Raw genomic sequence first — 20,270 nt, forward strand, 5'->3', positions numbered from 1 at the left:
GACTGCAATGTATTTTAAAGGACAAAGTTGAGTTTCATAATGATACCTAGTAATTACACACCAGGGGTATTCTTACTTCCATTTGACTGAGAGGAAACAGGCACAGAGAACTGGCGGGGCACAGCAGCTCCGAGGCAGAGCTGAGTCTTTTAATTCAGTTTGTCGTGCCAGTAGGATATTATTTCACCAATACAAATTGGGGAAAAATAAGTGCTGATCTGAGCACTCTATAAAACAATAATAATCAAACCTTTCCTGTTTTCCTTGCTTTGTTGGGCTCCCAGGCATTCATCTATGAGGCTGTGGGTGGACCTCTCTTGGCAGGGGTTACCCCAATTTAGTTAACCACAGGAGGAGGAGTCTGGGAGTTGGGGGATATCCCTACAAATGACTTATCCTCTCTGGGATTCAATCTCCCGATCTGCAAAGAGGATCCATAGAATCGTCCCCACCCCTGGGTCCTGGTCAGTAATACCGGTGGAGATGGACTGTGATAGCTATGTACGTCCAATACAGCTGCAGATTTTGTGTGAACACACAGCTGCACCAGGGAGGGGGAGCATGCTTTCATAACCAATGAAGAGCTGCCTGTGGAGAGGTCGGAACAGGCCCACCTCTGCATTTCACCACTAACTCAGGTGACCTGCCCATGATCAATCCTCTTGGCCCAAGTCAGTCATTTAGCAGATCCTTGAGGCCCAATCTACCCTGTCACAAGGCTTGGAGATGAAGTAATTATCCCAAGCTTTTTCAATAAACCAACATTGATTTTTGCTAAAAAGTTCCTTTATATTTAGGTCATTATTGTTTTAAGTGATTTATTTCTAGGTCAAGAATTGAGCTCGGAGTTTGGCTCATGCATTTCAGTTTTTTAAAAAGTCACAGATTTTTTTTAAGTGGGTAAACCTGATAAAACATTTATGAAGTTTAAATTCTATTAAAAGCATTGGAAAGCTTTCAACAACAGTTTAAGTGAAATGGCAGCACAACAACTCATTCTAGTTTAAAATCTGTGCATTGTCAAATATGGTCTAATTGCCTAGCCTGGAATTAAACACTAAGTAGGCACTAGAGTTGGAGCAAGATTTTAGCTCTCCGAAGCTTCAGTTTTCTCATCAGTAAAATGGGAGAATTAATAATATGCATGCCCAAGGACTGCTGGGAAAATTAAATAATCTAATACTGAAAGCCTTTTCCACCAGCTGGCACACAGTAGGTCCCTCAAAATTCCTAGCTATGCACTTTTAGATTATGCATCAAGTTTAGATATTATGGAGAAAAATATGCCATATTGTCAACACAGGTTATGCATTAGGGAAAAGGTTATTTTTACTTATTGCTTTATACATTTTCATAATTCAGAAATTTCCCCTAATGAAGATGGCTTACGATTTACTACATGGGGCACGAGAGCTTAGCGGAAAGGTGAGACTGCTGTGTACATACCGCTCTGTTCTCTCTCCACCCCCGTGGCCAGGAGGTCAGGCTCTCCCAGGCTGATGTCATTGATCCGTGTCCCCACACACTCCATCTGGAGGACTCTGCACCATTCATCTGCCTCAAGATCTGCAGGAATGGCCCAAAGGTCACAAGAGTGCCCAGCGCCCACTTGAAAGTCAAAGGCTTCCAAAGCTCCCTCCCAACCCTGCCCCAGACAAACCTGATTCGCAAGCAAATGTCTTGGAGGTGTCGTCATTGAAATAAATCCCTATGGCATGCTTCTTGGTGCTCTTCGGCAATCGAGCCACGTTCTTCACGTTGTTGAGCTCCGTCACCTGCACAGTGAACAAGTGAAAAGATGGTCACGGTCCCTGCTGAGCACCTCCAGGCTACAAACCCTGGGGACCAGGGAAAAGCACAGCATGGTGCACAGTACAGGGCCGCTGGACCTGAAAACTGAGAACTGGCCGAAGGAATTAGTGGTAGCTTGAACAGATTCTTTCCACAGAGTGGCACAGGCATAGACAACTTGCTTCAAGTTTCTTTTTCTATTTCTTTTTTAAATTGTCCGAAAGTGTTTCTACCTTCTCGATAGTTCTCAAGTCCATCTCCATACCTGTGGACAGGCTTTCGCATCGTCCCTTCTGAGTTCTCCCCATGGGCAGATCCTAAACACTTGGAGCCTGGAGGAGGGGAGGGAAGGGAAGAGGAGGAGATGGGAGGGGAGGGGGGCCAATTCATCTAAATCATCTCACTGCCAGTCATAGATGGAGTGTCAGGAGTCCAGAGAGTCAAGCCACACACACCAACATGGAATCAATAACAAATTTGGTTTCCCAAACATTTTCACCCTGTCCTGGTTTCCAGGCCCCTGTTTTGCAGCATAAGACCACTCACTGCACATTCCCACCATATTCCTATCAGCAAGAAGCCTGCCCCTATCAGACACTCTGTCTGTTTCCCTTTCCCACAACTCCTTGCACCCCCCAGCACTTTCGTACACCCCCAAGGGTGTGCTCCCCTGTGGAAACACAGTGACAGTTCTGTCCTCTTTCTCTCCTGCATTGGAGGGGCAGCCTATGTGGGTCCTGCCAGAAAGAAGTCTTAGATAGCTCTAGGGTAAGTATTTACAAGATAAATAAGCCTTTCACAGTGACAAGTTTAACCTCCCCTTAATATATCTCTTTTGTGCTGTTGTACAAAAGAATCTGCCGCCCATCAATCTTAGCCTGCAATGGTGCTATTCTTCTCCCATCTATTACTCTAAATTCAATAAATGCTTGGCTCAAGAAGTAGGTAGGAAGAGAAATAAACACCCTGCACATGCTGACCCGATTACTTCATTCCCTGCATCTTACCTTCCACTGGCCCTTTCTTAGCTTGGAGTCACAAATAGTGCACCTCAGACCTCGCCACACAGGTGCCTCCAGGGGCTCAGCACATCTCCTACACCAGCATTGACTCCCTCAGAGCTGTCACATGCAATGGGTGATGTTGTTGTCCTTGTGTGTACCACCACCCCAGTACAAGCTATGGTCATATTGCCACAGCTACTTATTGGTCTTCATTTGAACTTCCATTTTTGAACCCCAGTAATTCACTTTTCAAGTAGCAGATGATCTTCCAAAACATAAGATTTTCGATATTTCAAAAACTTTCAAAACTTAAGATTTTGATTTTTCTATGCATAAAGCATAGAAAAGACTTCCTATTGCCCTAGAGACAAAGTCCCAGTGCTTTGGTCCAGGGGACCTCGAGACCATCTGCGGTCTCCCTGTGCATCTCACCAGCATGCTCTATGCTGCCCATGTCGCAGCAAGCTGGACTTCATTTTGTCCCCAGAAGACTCCATGGTCCCCCAAGCACAGAGCCTTCTCTCCTCTCCCCAGGTCACTCCTACTCACCACAGGTCTTGGTGAAATTTCATTATCCACAGAGGCCATGTGGGAAACCCCACCCCAAGATTCAATTGGTCTCAAGCTACCATCCAGTGACACCCTGTGCCTTCCCTGTACCCTCCACAGGCCATAGGACTTACTGGTTCAGTGCCTGCCTTGCCTCTGGAGGGAAAGTTCCATAAGGAAGGCAAATTGTTCATTTACTTTGCCTACCACTGGGTTTTTTGAGTCTAACACGGAGTCTGCCACACAGTGGAAACTCAATAAATACACATAGACTCTATGAACCAAAGACCTCACCCACCCACAAACTAACGCACAGGGAGCTTCAGGCCTCTTTTCTCCAAATTTCACTTTGCTTTCCAGGCCCAGGTCTTCTGGGAAATGTGCCCTGACCTCAGGGTGAGTTGATTAGCACCTCTCTGTGATCCCCACATCCTGCACTGTAGATCTATTTGTAGATTACAGTACTTGTAATTCATCTATTTGTTCATCTCCAGCTCCCAGCTAGACTTGAGTCACTGGCAATGACTTCTGATGGAAAGCATCAATGAAAAGCAGCCTTACAGACAGCCATCATTTACTGAGCCCCTATCACATGCTATATCCAGAATGAATCATCTGACCTTTGTGAAAGCCATAGAGGTGGATGCTATCATTATAGCATTTTGCAGATGAGGACACTGAGGCTGAAAAAGGTTAAAGTCACACCTAAAAAAATGTCAGCACAAAGACATGAACGAAGCAAACTGACCCCAGGGCCAGTTTCTTACTCCGTCTGAAACACTCATGACTAACCTTGAAAATTTCTAGACCAATCCAGATATGTTGGCCACAGCTGTAACCCAGGTGACTTGGGAGGCTGAGGCAGGGGGATGTAAGTTCAAGGCCAGCCTGGGCAACTTAGCCAAACCCTGTCTCAAAAAATAAGATAAAAACAGCTGGGTTGCAGCTCTGAGAGCGCTTGCCTTGCATATGCAAGGCCCTGGGTTCCCTCCCTAGCACTTCAAAATAATTAAATAAATAATAATGAAAACCTTCAGCAGAGGATGTGTAGCCCTTGAAATTGTTTCCCATTTAGGACCTCTTTCTTTTCAATGTGGTTCCTCTCTGCAGACGCAGGTAGCATGTGTGCCAGGCTTAACCCTCCACTGAGACATTATTTAAGAGTAGTCCCACTGCAGCCTGAGATGCAGCCATGACTTTGAAATATGTCACTTCATTACAGACCCATTAAGGACAAAGAGGAAGACATAAGTCACCCAACCAGTCAGGAAATGTAACAGGACTGCATGAGTCAGTCACTATTGCCCACCCTGGAAATTAGTTTAGACAGTAAGCACTGCGACATCCCTGCTCAGGGAAGGCTGGATAGGGTTCACAGGGCAGGCAGAGTCCTGAGGTTCCAAAGCAACCTTCTGGGTTTGCACATGCACACACCTGGCTTGCACACACACACTCATAAACACACACCTACACTCATATACACACCGTTCTCACAAACTCATACCTACACTCACACATTCACAGACACACTCGCACATACTCATTCACACCTACACTTACACACACACTCACAAATTCACCCACACTCATACACTCACACTCATGTACACACACACACTCACACATGCTTACACTCTACTTTCACAAACTCACACTCACCCACTTGTACACTCTCACACATACATACACACCCACACTCTCACACATACATACACACCCACACTCTCACACACGCACACACAAACCTTACTTTCTTTGGAGCTGGATCTCCATAATTTATAACAGAAGCTTCCTCAGCACACGTGCTCGAGCAGTGACTGTAATGGCTAAAACGTGCAGAGAGCTTCAGGAGCCACATAAAACTTTTGTCAAACGTACTCATCCCCACCATTGCTTCTCTCGACAAATGAGAAAACCAAGGCAGGACGTATATCTTAATATTCCTTTGACAAGGCAATCATCTGACCCAGAAGAGTCACTTTTAAAGCCAACATGGGTCTCAGTAAAGTCTCAGATTCTCCTTCCACATCAATGTTACAGAAGTGGGGGCCAATCAGCCTGCACCAGTGCACCTGACCCTCAGGACTGACTGTGATAGACCCTCAACATTCCCTCACCGAGGACGGCGCTCAGGACTAGGGGGGGGAACAATGCCTTCTGTGCACCTTCAATCTGCCTCTTCAAAGTCCTTCCAAAGCCCCCGTATTTTACAGCACAGCTCAACCCACAGGCACAGCTGACCTCCTCAGGAGCTCTGACTGCTTCACGGTGCAGTGGCTGTCTGTCTCAGCAGTGGCCTCCAGTGCAGGAACCTGCATGTGACCTCACAGGTGAGTTCTTTGCCGTGTGCCTAGATCTACAGTCCCGCTCCCAGCATCCATCCTTGCCTCCACCATCCACCTGGTGTCTGATTCCTCCTTATTGCTATGTCCTTACTTATTTGTTTGTGGCATTTACCACGTAGAGTCAAGTGTGGGGTCAGGGCATGGAGGGCGGCAATATCATGGCCCTCCTGGAACTTATTTGTCAGTAAAAACAAGTTTTCATCAGGCTGGGTATAAGGATGTGCTCTGAGGACAAATCAATTGGCCTGAAGGATTTAGTCTGGCTCAGGGGCATTTCGCTAAGAAGCTCTTTCTGAGAAGCAAGCCCTTGAGCAGAGGCTCCATGGCCTGACGGAGTGCAGCATGTACACCCGGGGCCCACCATTCCACACACAGGCTCTCTCATTGCAAAGGACCTGAAGCAGAGCTACATGGTTGGCAAGGACTCAGCTCACAGATTTTTGCAGAGGACCCCTGCCTTTGACATCTGCATTCTAGAATGAGCCAACCCTGCAGTCCCTGCATCTGCTCATCTACCTTTCCATAAAGCTGTGCAAAGACAGAGGAAGAAGATCAGCATCTCTAAGCCTTTTTCATTTTCCCTTCAATTCCATCAAATCCCATTTAGTTACTTTCTTCTTCTTGTTTCTTAGTGAAAAATGCAATACTTGCTTGTGGTAGAAAAATACAATCATACAAACAGATGAACAGTATGAAATCTACCCAGATGCTTAAGTCTCCAGCACAACACAGGCACAAGAATATGTCAGCGTGTAATCAATGAATATCTAAACCTATTAAAGAAAGGGGAGCAAACCCCACACACCTTGCTGATCCCATACCATTATTTCTGTCTTGGATATGGACTTTCAACATTGTATATTTCTATTAAAAACGAATTTGATTCAATTAAAGTAAGGTATGTTCTGCAGACTTAGCCAGATACTCTTTAAACAATAGTGTGGTTCTTTTAAATTAATATATTAATCCCTACATACAAATTAAGCTATAGTTTCACTATGATATGTGGGGAGTATATCCAGGTGACTGATGCTGGGGTAGCCCTCCTGGCCCCAAAGCACACTCCTGGTTTTCCTACAGCAGCCATGCTGGAGTGTCCACTCTGGCTGCCTCCGTCTCTGCCTGCTCCTTTGAGGCACAGCAGCCTGATTTCCTGCTGTCACATTTCCTTTCTCCATTGTGTGTACTGCTCACCCAGGTGTCAATCATGTTCCTCCTCCCAGAGAATCAGACTATTTTCCAGGCGTTTCAGTGGGAGAGGGTGGTAGCCTGATCCATTCCAGCAGTGGAAAGGGCAAAGAGACAATCAGCTACCACTGGGCGAGTCCTCAGAGGAGTAAGGGCCCTTCCAGGCCTGACATGGTGCTCCTCCATAGCACTGGATTAAATTCCCTCTTTTTCCAAGTTACCCAGCCTCAGTTTTTGAGGACTGGGACCAAAGGTAGAGCACATCTCCCAAACAGATTCACTGAAAGCTCTAACTCATTTCCCAAATCCCCACCCTTCCCCTGTCTTGGAGCACCACAACTAATCCTAATAATCTAAGTTAGAAATATGTTTGCTTAATCATCTTTTATTTTCCATCCAATCTCTCTTTTTCTGAAACCATGTTTTTTGTTTGTTTGTTTTTTCTGAGAACCTTGGCTAACATAATGCTACCTCGAATATGGATAATATTTTCAAATTATTAAGGCTTTGGTATACATACATTTCCTGATTTACTGTTCATTACAACTCAGTTAGGTGTTGTTACTCCCACTAGATATGGAGCATAAGTTTAGAAACATGAAGTGACCCAAAGACACATATGAAGTGTGTGTGTGTGGGGGGGAGATACAGCCTACCACCAGGTCTTTTGATTCCTGCTACCCCAGTTAATCCCAAAGTTCAACAACCTGGAATAACTTTACAGGATGAAGTAGTTATGCACTTTTCCAATCCATGAATTCTGCTTACACAGAGGAATAATTCTCTAGCACTTACAAAACTACCTTTAACAAAGATACAACAGGTGTTCTGGACTGCTGACAGGGCTATCATGAGCAAGATGGAAGAGTAAGAAACCCCAGATCCTCTTTTCCCCCATGGAGACACCAACTCAACAAAATGAAGTCCAGTTGTCTCTGGGAGAAATCTGGAAATCAGCTAAGGGTCTCCTGCACTTCACGGGGAGTGCAAAAGCCATACAGATTGAAGCCAGGAGCAAAATTTATGGAACTCAAACATCATATTCCTTCCTCCCAGCTCAATATAAGGTGGTCAAGTAACAACTCCCAGCTCCTGGCTTCTGCCTGGAGAGGAAAAATGAAAACTGAAAAATATATTTCATGTTCACACTTTTACAAGGGCAACTAGAGGGACTGCTTTCTAACAGGAATTCAGATCCCTGAAAGTGCATAGTTCTCTCTACAAGTCTGGGGACACTAAAAACAAAAAAAGACTTGACAGTTTATAGAAGCTTCAGAGAATTTGCAGTACACCCGGCAGAAGAAAGAACAAAAGATTAGACTCCTGATTAAAGAATTTAGCAAATGCTGTAAATGAGAATTTTATATGCACAAGCCCAAAGAAGACACAACCACAGAAAAGGTTTTAATAATCCCCAGAATCTCTACCCAGGCAGACTGAAGAGCTATTCTTATATAAAACCTGTCCATAAAGATTTGAAGAAAGAGATGGCTGTTTTTTCAAATGTGATCTCAACACAAAGTTATAAAGCACATTAAAAAAAAAAAGGAAACATGGACCAAAGAACCAAAATACATCTCCAAAAACCAATCTTAAAGAAACAGAGATTTATGAATTACCTATTAAGGAATTCAAAATAAATGTCATGAATATGCAAATGAGCTCAGGGAAACAATGCATGAACTGAGAATATCAACAAAGAGAAAAAAGACTAAATGCACATTCTAGAAAATTCACTAGTTAAGCTCACCCGCAAAATTGATCAAGCAGAAAAAGAACTTAACAAATTCAACAACATTCAAAATCATCCAATTAAAGGAGGAAAAAAAGGAAGGAATGAAAAATAATGAAGAAAGTCTAAAGGACTTATGGGATACTGAAAGGACACAGATTATAGCACACATCCAGAAATTCCAGAGGAGAATAGAGAGAAAGGGGCTGAAAGCTGATTTGAAAAAATAATGGCTGAGACCTTCCCAATGTGGGCAAGGAAATATATATCCAGATACAAGAAGCCCAATGGGTGTCAACTAGAATGAATCCAAAGAAATCCACACGGTACATTTATAATCAAATGGTCAAAAGTTGAAGATAGACATTTTTTAAATCAGTGAAAGAAAATAAAATTGGACTCTCATAACACTGTCACAGAAACCTGGAGGTCAAAAGGAAGTATGATATATTGCAAGTGCTAAAACAAGCAAACAAACAAATCTACCAACCATGAACACTATATATAGAAAACTGACCTCAAAAATGAAGGAGAGAGCTATAGATACAGCTCCATGGTAGAGAGCTTGCTTAGCATGTGTGAGGCCCTCTGTTCAATCACCAGTACCACAAAAGAAAAAAAAAAAAGCAAGAAGGGGAAAAAAAGACTTTCCTAAAGAGTTCACCACCACAAGATCTGCCTGACAATAAATGCTAGAGGGAGTCTTTGAAGTTTAAATTAAAGAACACTAGATAGCCACATGAGAGCAAAAGAAAGTATGAGGTTTGCTGATGAAGATGTGTGCATGTATGTATACACACATTAATACTATAAAGAAGTGTACAAGTGACTTTCATCCTGGTATAAAAGTGAAAAGACAACAATATAAACTATAGTCACAAAAACACGTTGATGTACACACAACATAACACATGTCATTTGCTGGGTACGGTGGTGCATGACTGTAATCCCAGCAGCTTGGGAGACTGAGACAAGAGGATTGCAAGTTAAAGCTAGCCTCAGCAGAAACAAGGTGCTACAAGCAACTCAGTGAGACCCTATCTCTAAATAAAATACAAAATAAGATTCGGGATATGGCTCAGTGGACAAGTCCTCCTGAGTTCAACGTCCCCCCCAAAAAATGTCATTTGTTATATCAGTAACATAAAAAATGGTGAGAAAGTACAGGTATTGTGTGTGGTTAAAGGTTTTATTATTTTAAAAGAGATTACTGTAACAAAATATTTTAAGCAAGTTCCATGGTAACCACATAAACACACACAAAAAAAAAAACACAAAAGAAAATGAGAAAGAAATCAAAGCATGTCATTACAAAAACCATTAACTAATCAAAAAAGAAGGTAACAGGGGAAGAATGAGGAAAGATGAACAGCAAGACAGGCACAAACCAATTAACAAAATAGCAATAATCTACTCAGGAGGCTGAGGCAGGAGAATTCCAAGTTTGAGGTTAACCTGGGAAACAGCAAGATCCTGTCTCAAGATATGTTTTTAAAAATGTGGGGAGTGGGAGGGGTGACTGGGGATGTAGCTCAATGGTAGAGCTCTTTCCTAGCATGCATGAGCCTCAACCTGGGCTCAACTCTGAATACTACAAAGACAAAAATAAAATCGAATAAAAGCAACAATAAAGCTGTGTTAATCAGCTTTCCATCACTATGAAAAACACCTGAGAAAATCAACTTAAAGAAGGAAAGATTTATTTAGGCTCATGGTTTCAGAGGTTTCCTTCCATGGTCAGCTGGCTTTTAGGCCTGGAGAGAAGCTAAGGTATCATGGTGGAGGGGTGTGGCGGAACAAAGTTGCTCACCTCATGGCAGCCAGGAAAGAGAGAAGGGAAGGGCTAGGGACAAGAAAGGACCCACTCACTTCAACTAGGCCCCACCCCATAGTTTCCACATGTCTCAATAGTTCTTTCGCCTATGAGCTCATTCATGGACCAATCCACTGATAAGGTCAGAGCCCTCAGGATCTAGTCACCTCTCAAAGCCCCACCTCTGACACTGCTACAGTGAAGAGGAAACCTTCAACACATGAGCCCTGGGGAGATTCCAGATCCAACCATAACAACAGTCTTTTGTATCAGCAATTACTTTAAATGTAAATGGATCAGACTCCCTAACAACAGACACATAGTGCCTGAATGGACTATCAAACAGGGTACAAATATATAATGTCTACAAGATTCACTTAGTTTTAGAGACACACACGCTGAGAGTAAAATATTGAAAAGTGATATTCCATGCAAATTATCATCAAAAGGGAGTAGGGATTGGCCCCAAGTACATCACATAAATAGATTTTAACTGAGAACTGTCACAAGAGACAAAGAAGAATACTGTATAAGGATGTTAATTCATCAGAAAGTTATAGCAATTATAAATATATATGCACCTTACAAAAGGGCAACAAAACATATGAAGAAACCTTGGAAAAACCAAAGAGAGAAATAGACAACACAGAGACTGTAGGTGATATTGAGTACCCACTTCCAATAATGGGTAGAACATCTGGACAGAATATTCATTGATTAATACTTGGACAATACTGAAGACCCTGGCCCTAACAGACATAAACAGAAGATTCCATTCAATAGCAGCAGAATATATTCTTCTAAAGTAGACATAGAACATTCTGTAGGCCACAAGTCTGGTCCCCAACAAAGCCTTAACATTTTTTTTTTTTTTTTGAGAGAGAGAGAGAGAGAGAGAGAGAGAGAGAGAGAGAGAATTTTTTAATATTTATTTTTAGTTTTTGGTGGACACAGCATCTTTATTTTATTTTTATATGGTGCTGAGGATCGAACCCAGTGCCCTGTGCATGCCAGGCGAGCACGCTACCACTTGAGCCACATCCCCAGCCCCAGCCTTAATAAATTTAAGCAGATTTAAATTGTACCAAATAGGCTTTCAAACACATGGAATGGAATTAGAAATCAACAGAAGGAAAACTGAAAATGTAATAAATATGTAGAAATTGGCACACTCTTGAACATTTAATGGGTCAAAAGTCAAAAAAGAAATTAAAAGGGAAATTAGAAAATATCTTGTGAAAATACGACATAACAAAACTTTTGGGTTACAGCAAAGATGGGACTCAGAGGGAAGATTAGAGCAAGGAATGCCTCTTGAAATGAAGTCTCAAATTAATAACCTAGCTTGGCACCTCAGAGAGCCAGAGAAAGAATAAACTAAACCCAAGTAAACATAAGAAAAGAAAGAAAAAAGTAAAGAACAGAGTAGAACTGAATGAGATAGAGGGTAAAAAAAAAAAAAAAGCAAAAACTAATAATCAATAAAACTAAGCTATTTTTTAAAATATCAAAAAATTGACAAATTCTTAGCTAGAAAAGGAGAAAAATCTAGAATAAATAAATCAGAAATTTTAAAAAGACAATACAACAATGTCACAGACATAAAAGGATTATTATGAGAGACTACTATGAGGGCCAATGAATTAGAAAGCCTAGAAGAAATAGTGTCATAAAAACAAAATAACCTACCAAAACTCAAGAAGAAATAAAAATATAAATAGACCAATAATTGGCAAATAAATTCAATCATTAGTCAAAAACCTTCCAAGAAATAAAAGTCCAAAGAAGAAGCCCAAATGGCTTCTCAGGTTAATTATACCAAACATTTAAAGAATTAACTCAAATTCTTCTCAAGCTCTTCAAACAAAAATTGAAGAGGACAGGAGGGATCGATTCATACTAATTTCATAAAGCCAGTTAATGCTGATATCAAAGCCAGACAAAGATACTGCAAAAATAGGAAAACACTGGCCAATATAGTTGATGAATATAGATGCACATTTTTCAACTAGAAAACTGACTTTAACAGCACATTGAAAAGATCACACATCATGACCAAGTAGAATTTATCCCTAGAATACAAGGATGGCTCAACATATAAAACTCATGTGCTACACCACATTGACATAATGAAGAATACAAATCACAGAACCATCTCACTAGTTACTGGAAAACCATCTGACAAAAGCTAATACCCTTTCCTGTTAAAAAGAGTAGACAAACTAGAAATAGAAAGAAATTACCTCAACATAATGGAGGTCACATTTAACAGCATACCAAGGGTTGTAAAACTGGAATCTTTTTCTCTAAGAAAACAATTCACTCTTCCTTTTTATATAAGGAACATGAAAAAAACTCTCAACACTTTTAATATAGGAGAAAATATTTGTAAAAACCACATTTCTAAAAAGGGGTTAATATGCAAAATATCTGAAGAACTCTTTCAACTAAATAACAGTTAGAACAAGAGAGAGAGACCAATTTAAAAATGGGCAAAGGGTTTGAAGATACATTTCTCCAAAGAAGAAATACATAGCCAACAGTAAAAATTGTCAGCATTATTAATCATCACAAAAAAAGGCAAACCAAAACCACAGGGAGACAAATGCATTTATTAGGATGGGTATTATCATACAAAAAGAAAAGATAAAGAATCTTGGTGAAAAAGCAAAGAAGTAGAAGCCCTTGGGATTCAACTGTGAGAAGGTGACAGGCTATAACAACTACAGGCAAAAAAACTGAAGGTTCCTCCAGAAACTTAAAGCAGGATTCCATGTCACTCTGCAATTCCACCTTGGAGCTTATCCAAAAGAACATAAAACAGGATTGAAAAGATGTTCACACTCCTATACCGATGACAGCATTATTCACAATGACCAAGAGGAGTGATAAAAAAAAAATGTAACACATACAAAAGAACACTGTTCCACCTCTAAACGGAGGAAATGGTGTCATATGCTACAGCATGGGTGAACCCTGAGTACATTATACCGTGTGACATGAGCTCATCACAGGATGGCAGGTACTCCACGACTCTTCTTAAGGGAAGTTGCTAATAAGTTAAACTCTTCAAAGCAGATATTGGACGGGTGGCTGCCACAGGCTGTGGGGAGGAGCAGGGGAGTCTCCGCTTATGGGCATGACATCCTGGAAGTTTGTGTAGAATGATGGGCACACAACCAATAATAATGCACTTAAAAATGGACTTAAAGTTTTGTTGAGAGTAGATTGGTGTTTTGTTTTGTTGCTGTTATTGTTTTTCACCACATACACACAAAAGAAGACTACCAGAAGGCAGAAAAAAAAAGAAACATAATTTAAAAATCATTGTTTTCTTTTTATTTTCATTGCATTTCTTTTTCAGTATTAATTTCTGCTCATTATAATGGTAGTAATAAAGTTTTTTATTAATGGTCATAATAAAGTCTTCTCTTCTAGTGGAATTATTTAAACAAAAAATGAGTTGATTTAACCAAAATATTAAGAGTAGAGGTGATAACTGTTTATAATAAAAAAATAATGACTTGATGGCAAGTAACCTATAATTAGGGAAAACATCGTAAATCTATTCTTGCTAATCGATTCTACTATCGTGAAACAGATTGTCTAATCATTTAGGTTCCTACTGAGGCAACAGACCAGGGCACAACCAAGAAGGTCTTAAAGCCACTCCAAGCAGTTCTCATGTGCTTGGCAGAGAGGTGACAACAGACACCAACAGAAACAGCAAAGCCTGGTTCGGTTCTCACTTGATGTCTAGAAGGTCTCTGATCTAAAGACGGCCATCTGTCTTCTGTGAGCCATTTCTGTCCACATCACAACTGTATTTCTCAAGTGAGAAAGAAAATAAAGCTACATAGCCCAAACCTGAAGTATGTCTGAGAATATGACACAAAGGACAGAAAAACCGTCGCAAAGACAGGTCTCACCTGAGGTCCAGTTCCACTACTATCAGAAGGTTCTGACAACAGAAAAGAACAAAGTCAAACTTCATGATCTACAATGGCGTATAAATTGAGTGTAAGCCCTTTTACCTACACTTCACATAACTTCCATGCAAAAACAGGAGCAGACCAAATTAGAAAAATTTAAAAACTTCTGTTTATTTTCTGAGCTGCTATCTTTCCAGTTGTCCTTTCAATTTGGTGATCCCTTCAACTTTCTTTTCTTTTTCCAGAATATATTTAAGATCATTATATCCAGATACCTTTCTCCTGAATGGAACTAAATTCTATAGCTCTCCGAAGAGACCAGAAAGGTCTCTATGACTTACTGAAAATGTCAATATGAGAACCATTAAGTGGTTGATTCTCTCAAAAATGATTATCTTTCTTCAAGAAAAGTTCAGCTTAGCTTCATACTAATCTGACCTCTGATATCGTGGGGCCATTTCTTACAGAAAGTATCATGGACTAACTCAGAATTTGGAGGTATTGTGGCACCTTGGAAATTCAGTTGGCAAAGATAACATCTCAACAGGAGGTTCCCTTGTACATAAAGTGTGCTCCTGAGCATGGAGGTTAGAAAAGACAGGCGAAGATACACCATGTGGCAAAATGCTTCTCTCTCCAGGATTTAAAGGTGTTTAAATCAAACCACACACAAATCCTACAATTCTCAGCAACGCTCATTTCCTGTCACAGACTTGGTTATCTATTTACAGGGATTCATTTCCTTCCATACCATACCACTCTTTCCTGATGACCTTGGACTTGGCCAGGCTTCTTGCTTTGGCCAACAGAACATATTAGCCATGTTCAAGAAGCCTCTTAAAGGTAGGCATGATCAAGCAATCCCTCCCTCCTTGAACATCAACTCCACCATAAGAACACCACCCTTCACCTTCTTCCTGTATCCCTGAGCAGACAAGTGAATCTCAACTGAACCAAACTAATCCATCTGCACTGAGGACACCAACAGCTAATCCAGACTCATCCTCATGCAAAAAGGGAAAAGACAAAGGTTCTCTGCTCTTTACAACCAAGACTGGAATCACTGCTAGAGCAGATGTTGGCTAGTACACACCCTGGTGTCCTTTTTGTTTCCTCCCAAATCCTACTGGGCAACAATGGTGCTTCTTCTGGGATAGAAGCTAGATTTCCTACCCAAATACATAAGAATCAGGAACTCTACCAGAACACTGGTTAGCAGTTTTACTTCAATGGTTAAATTACTTAGGTTTAAATTTTTTTCCCAGAGGAAATCATATAGTGTTCCATTATACAGAAGTAGAGCTATTGTAATTAAATTAAGAAATAAATCCCACCCTGTTCCTCTTCCCAACAGTAAATCATAAACTCACTTTTTTGAAGACAAGCCCTTACTTCAGCCAGCCACGAGCCCTGGATGATTATAATGTGATATTAAATTCTCTAGATGATGCAATGTCCTTGGTACTATTACTAAATAAATTATGAAGAGCAATGAAAATCAAAGAAGTAAGTTAATTATGATTTCACAGATAAAAAATAGAGGCGGGGCTGGCTTCTAAATGGCTTTGTATTTCCTAATACCATTCTCTGTAGCATCCAGGCCTTAAAAATTATATAATAATGAATGAATAATTGGCTAGCTGAGTAAATGAACTAATGATTCAAACTGAAGATGCAAACCATTTGGGAGATAATGTGCTGAAAGATATTTCTGAAAATTATTAGCTACATCTTTAAAAGTATATCACTTGAGAGGAGGAAAACCAGCAATGTGAATCTTAATTTTTTAGGAAGAATTAAATTTTTGTGAATGCCAAAGAAGCCAGTGGGAACTAAACTCATCTTTCCTACTCAGACCTTAAAATGTTGAAGAAAACTCAGCCTCTTACTCTGATGTGGGTACATGTGGCATCACAGTCTTAAAGCTCAGGCTGCCGCTCAAGGGAAATGCTGCCTGACACACCCAGTGCAGAAATGTGAACACCTGGCCCCGTGAGCAAGCACATGTGGTAAAGAACAGAAACTTCCAGACCACAGTCCCCTAAATTCTGACCTGCACTCACACACATATGTGGCCACCATCCAGATCAATGTACATGAAGTTTCAGTTGATAATACTTGTCCTGGTCAGTAACACACACAGACAGACATACACACCATTATTCTGATCTCTCAGCACTGGTTAATTTCTGTCTTTAAAAAACTTTATCAAAGCCAGGCGTGGTGGCGCTCATCTGTAATCCCAGTGGCTCAGGAGGCTGAGGCAGGAGGATAGTGAGTTCAAAGACAGCTTTAGCAAAAGCAAGGTGCTAAGCAATTCAGTGAGACCCTGTCTCTAAATAAAATACAAAATAGGGCTGGGGATGTGGCTCAGAGGTCCAGTGCCCCTGAGTTCAATCCCCAAATAAACCCTCACCCCCACAAAAAGACACTTTATATAAATGGAATCATACCCCATGTATCTTTTTAGTTTCTGGATTCTTTCTTTCAATATCACAGTTATGAATTCACCCATGCTATTGAATATGAAAGAATTTTTGAGATTTGCATAGCATTTCATTGTGTGTATGCCCATTTTATTTTTATATTTGTTTTCATTTCAGATGCATCTCTTATAGAAACATATAACTGATTTTTATAAAACATATAGTTGTATTATTATATGTGTACTTGATCTAATATCATGTTCTGATATAGGCATTAAACAATTTAAATTAAATATTATGACATACATTTGGGGAACTAGCTCAATTCTATTTTATTCTAATTCATTTAACACTTCATTTAAAAAAAATTTCTCTGTATTATGCCTGCTGCTCTCTTCTGCAGTAATTTTGTGTTTGTGATTTTCTTACCAAAAAATTTATTTTGAAGATTGCAAACACTGAAAGGCTGAAAGAATAGTCTGATAAAGAGAAATATGGCATCCACCTAAAACCAACATTATTAACATTTTCTACCACCTTTACTTTATTGCTCATCCATCTTTCTACACATATATGAGTGTTTGTGTATACATGCATACACAAATACTTGGTTTTGGTTGAACTATTTGAAAGTAAATGATGGACATCCACATATGAATGATTACAAATAACAAGGCTCACTCTCATCATTTCAATTTCATCTTCACAACTAAGAAAACAGACAAGAATTCCCTGTATTATCTAACTTATATCCAGTATAAAAAGTTCCCTAAAAGTCCCCCAAAATGTTCGAGAGCTGGTTCTGAGCCCACCTACATCCCTCTAGTCCAGGATCCAAAGAAGACTGTTTCATTGCATTTCTTCTTCTATTTTCAATTTAGAAGAGACCCCCAAGTTTTATAAATGATAATTGTATTTAGAAAAGATCATCAGTTTTCTCATAGAATTTTCCATGTCTAGCTGTGTTTTCTATTGCAAAAGAGCCATTTTCCTATTTGTAATTGGAGCTGAGAGATGCTTTCACATCCTGTCAACATCCTCCCGCCCACCATATTCTAACAAATACTCTTGGGCCCTCTCCACATCAAACTCTGTCCTTTTTAACCTTCTGTCAACCTAAGCCCACATATAATGATCAAGAGATTCAAGATAAATCTTGGCTAAATGTGCTTTCCTGATCTCCATCACACACTAAATTAATCTAAAAATACAGATCCTAATGATTCTCGGAACCATTATTGCTATTCATTCCTTTCATTTCAAAAACTGTAACTAGTGCATGTAATCAGGTGGGCACGTTCCACCATGCGGTCCTTACGCACTGCACATCCTCGTCCATTTTTGACTGAGATTTGCCAATAGGTGAGCTGTTGTGCTCACAGGAAGTCTGCTTGGGAAGAGGATCGTGCCACTGGGCCTCAGACTCACCATCAGTCTCTTTGTGGCCTCTCAGCAAAGACAGTCAGCTAGCTGTCATTCATTCCAACTCCAAGGTCTGCCTGTGCTCAGGCAGAACATGAAGAAAACCAAGTACAGGTGGATGACTTAGGTCCACTTAGGTGACACTTCTAAAACCTACTGAGAAGGGATGCAGGTGACACTTGGCTTCTTGAGCTGTTTGGTGGCAAGTGCACTCCATCATTAGCAGGGCCTTCATGCCCCCTCCCCCACACACACCACAGCATCCCTGCTTCACAGAGATTCTGGGCAGATGGTGAAGGCGTTGGGCTCGCCTTTCCTGGAGCAATGCAGGAAGGGACAGAAGGCTGCCTTGCTGGTGGCATGCTTTCTGGCTCTAGCATGTGAGCATGTTGGATGGCACTGCCTGAAACTCAATCGGAAAAAACTCTGATTTCACTCGTCTCAAGATGCATCCCAACTGTGTGTCTCACTCCCACGCACTCTGAGTTCCTCTAAGAGAAATGGCCCTCTTTCCGTAGCTGGAGGAAAAATGCTGCACGCTGACGTCCTGCATTCCCAGTGGACGGTCCCTTGGACCTTGAGAGAGCTTCCACACTCCTCTCAGCAAACCTAGGCTCTGTATTCAGGTGACTTTGCTGGAGGTCATTATATTGAAGCAACACAACTCTATGGAAATAAAGCCGACTTGCGATTCACTTTGCCATCTTAAAAACCCAACTTTAGCATATTTTTCAAAGTCCCTGCAAACCGTTTCACTTTCGGAGTCTTTTCTGTCCTTGTCATGCATGCTCCCTGCTCAGGGACCCCGTGCTTCTTTTGCCTTCCTCTCCATGTGTCATTGCCCTCCACCCCTCAGCTACCGACAGGGTGACTCTCTGTGACACCTCTCCTGATGACTCTATCTAAAACCACGCCCCTCCCGTTTTACACTGTCACCCCTTCCCTGCTCTATGTCCCCCTTGGTGCATTCCAGGTGCAAACATCCTCATCCTGTCTCCTCCTTGCTAGAGTAGGGCCAGCTCCTTCTCTTGGTTTGCCACTGTCCTGCCAATGCCAACACTGTGCCCTCACAGTGCAGACCCTCCATAAGGGCTTCTTATGGACTCTCTGCCTCCCAGGGTGAATGCTGTCAGGGCAGCCCCTGCAAAAGCCAGGAGACTGAGGCACAGTGACATCATTAACATGCCCTGGGTTGGACCCTCCCCAACCACTGCAATGACACCTGATGTGACCCCAGGAAGGCAGGGTCCAGAGAATGTCTACACCGCCACAGAAAGGGAAAGAGTCAGGGACCTAATCTACACACTCCAAGGCTCCCAGACCTACAAAAGTGACAGTCTGCCCCACCTGTGGGCCATGCAGGGAACCTCAACCGAGAGGCTTCCTCACAGCTTTGCAACCACAGCGAAGTCGCATTTCTCTAGTTCTTAACGGGGTTTCCAACACCTCATGTCAATCAGGTCGTTTAACTTTTGCCCAGTCTTCTTCAGTAGCTGGCATGTTTTCCTACTGGACACACAAGAATATTGAGGCCCAAAGCAGTTAACCTGTCCCCACAGGGGACCAAGAGCAGAGATGCTAATCAAACACAGGCAGAGGGCTCTGTTCAATACCACCAAATGCCACTAAAATGAATAGAGAGAAAAGGATCAAAGACACTGTCATGCTTGGATTCAGTCTTGTGATTTCTACTGTGGGTCTTGAAAAAGGAGCAAAGGCTAATGAGACTTGAAAACAAAGACGAGCACCCAGGCAAAATAAACCCCAGGTGCACAACCATGCAACCGTAGTCAGGTATGATGCAAACACAGGGAAGGACATGGTGAGCAGGGTGGCCCTGGGAAATGGGGAGGCACCAGGCTGAGGCAGCTGGGCCAGGGCTAAATCCTAAAGAGCCCTGTGTGCCGCAAACAGGCGTGCAATGTGAATCGTGAATCCTGAAGAGCATCTATTAATTGGCTTCAGCAGGAAATGGAACAGCCACACCCATGCATTCCAAAGGTTTTCTGCAGTGGTTGTCAATCTAGGGAAAGTTTTGCCACCCTGCCCTGACACTTGGCAATGTCTG

The 20,270-nt window shown here is 41.6% G+C and overlaps 1 protein-coding gene across 2 annotated transcripts in view; it reads right to left on the minus strand.

The window, feature by feature from the left end:
* Dok5 (docking protein 5) overlaps positions 1-20,270 on the minus strand; it is a 149,765-nt gene that overhangs the window by 46,466 nt on the left and 83,029 nt on the right. For both annotated transcript variants that reach the window (XM_027946432.3, XM_071607381.1), the window contains exons 3-4: positions 1,661-1,775; positions 1,447-1,566 (exon numbers count right to left, since the gene is read on the minus strand). In XM_027946432.3, coding sequence (XP_027802233.1) covers positions 1,447-1,566; positions 1,661-1,775 — 235 coding nt within the window. The remainder of the gene's footprint in view (positions 1-1,446; positions 1,567-1,660; positions 1,776-20,270) is intronic.

The sequence above is a fragment of the Marmota flaviventris genome, chromosome 2, assembly GCF_047511675.1.
Source record: "Marmota flaviventris isolate mMarFla1 chromosome 2, mMarFla1.hap1, whole genome shotgun sequence".
NCBI classification, from domain to species: domain Eukaryota; kingdom Metazoa; phylum Chordata; class Mammalia; order Rodentia; family Sciuridae; genus Marmota; species Marmota flaviventris.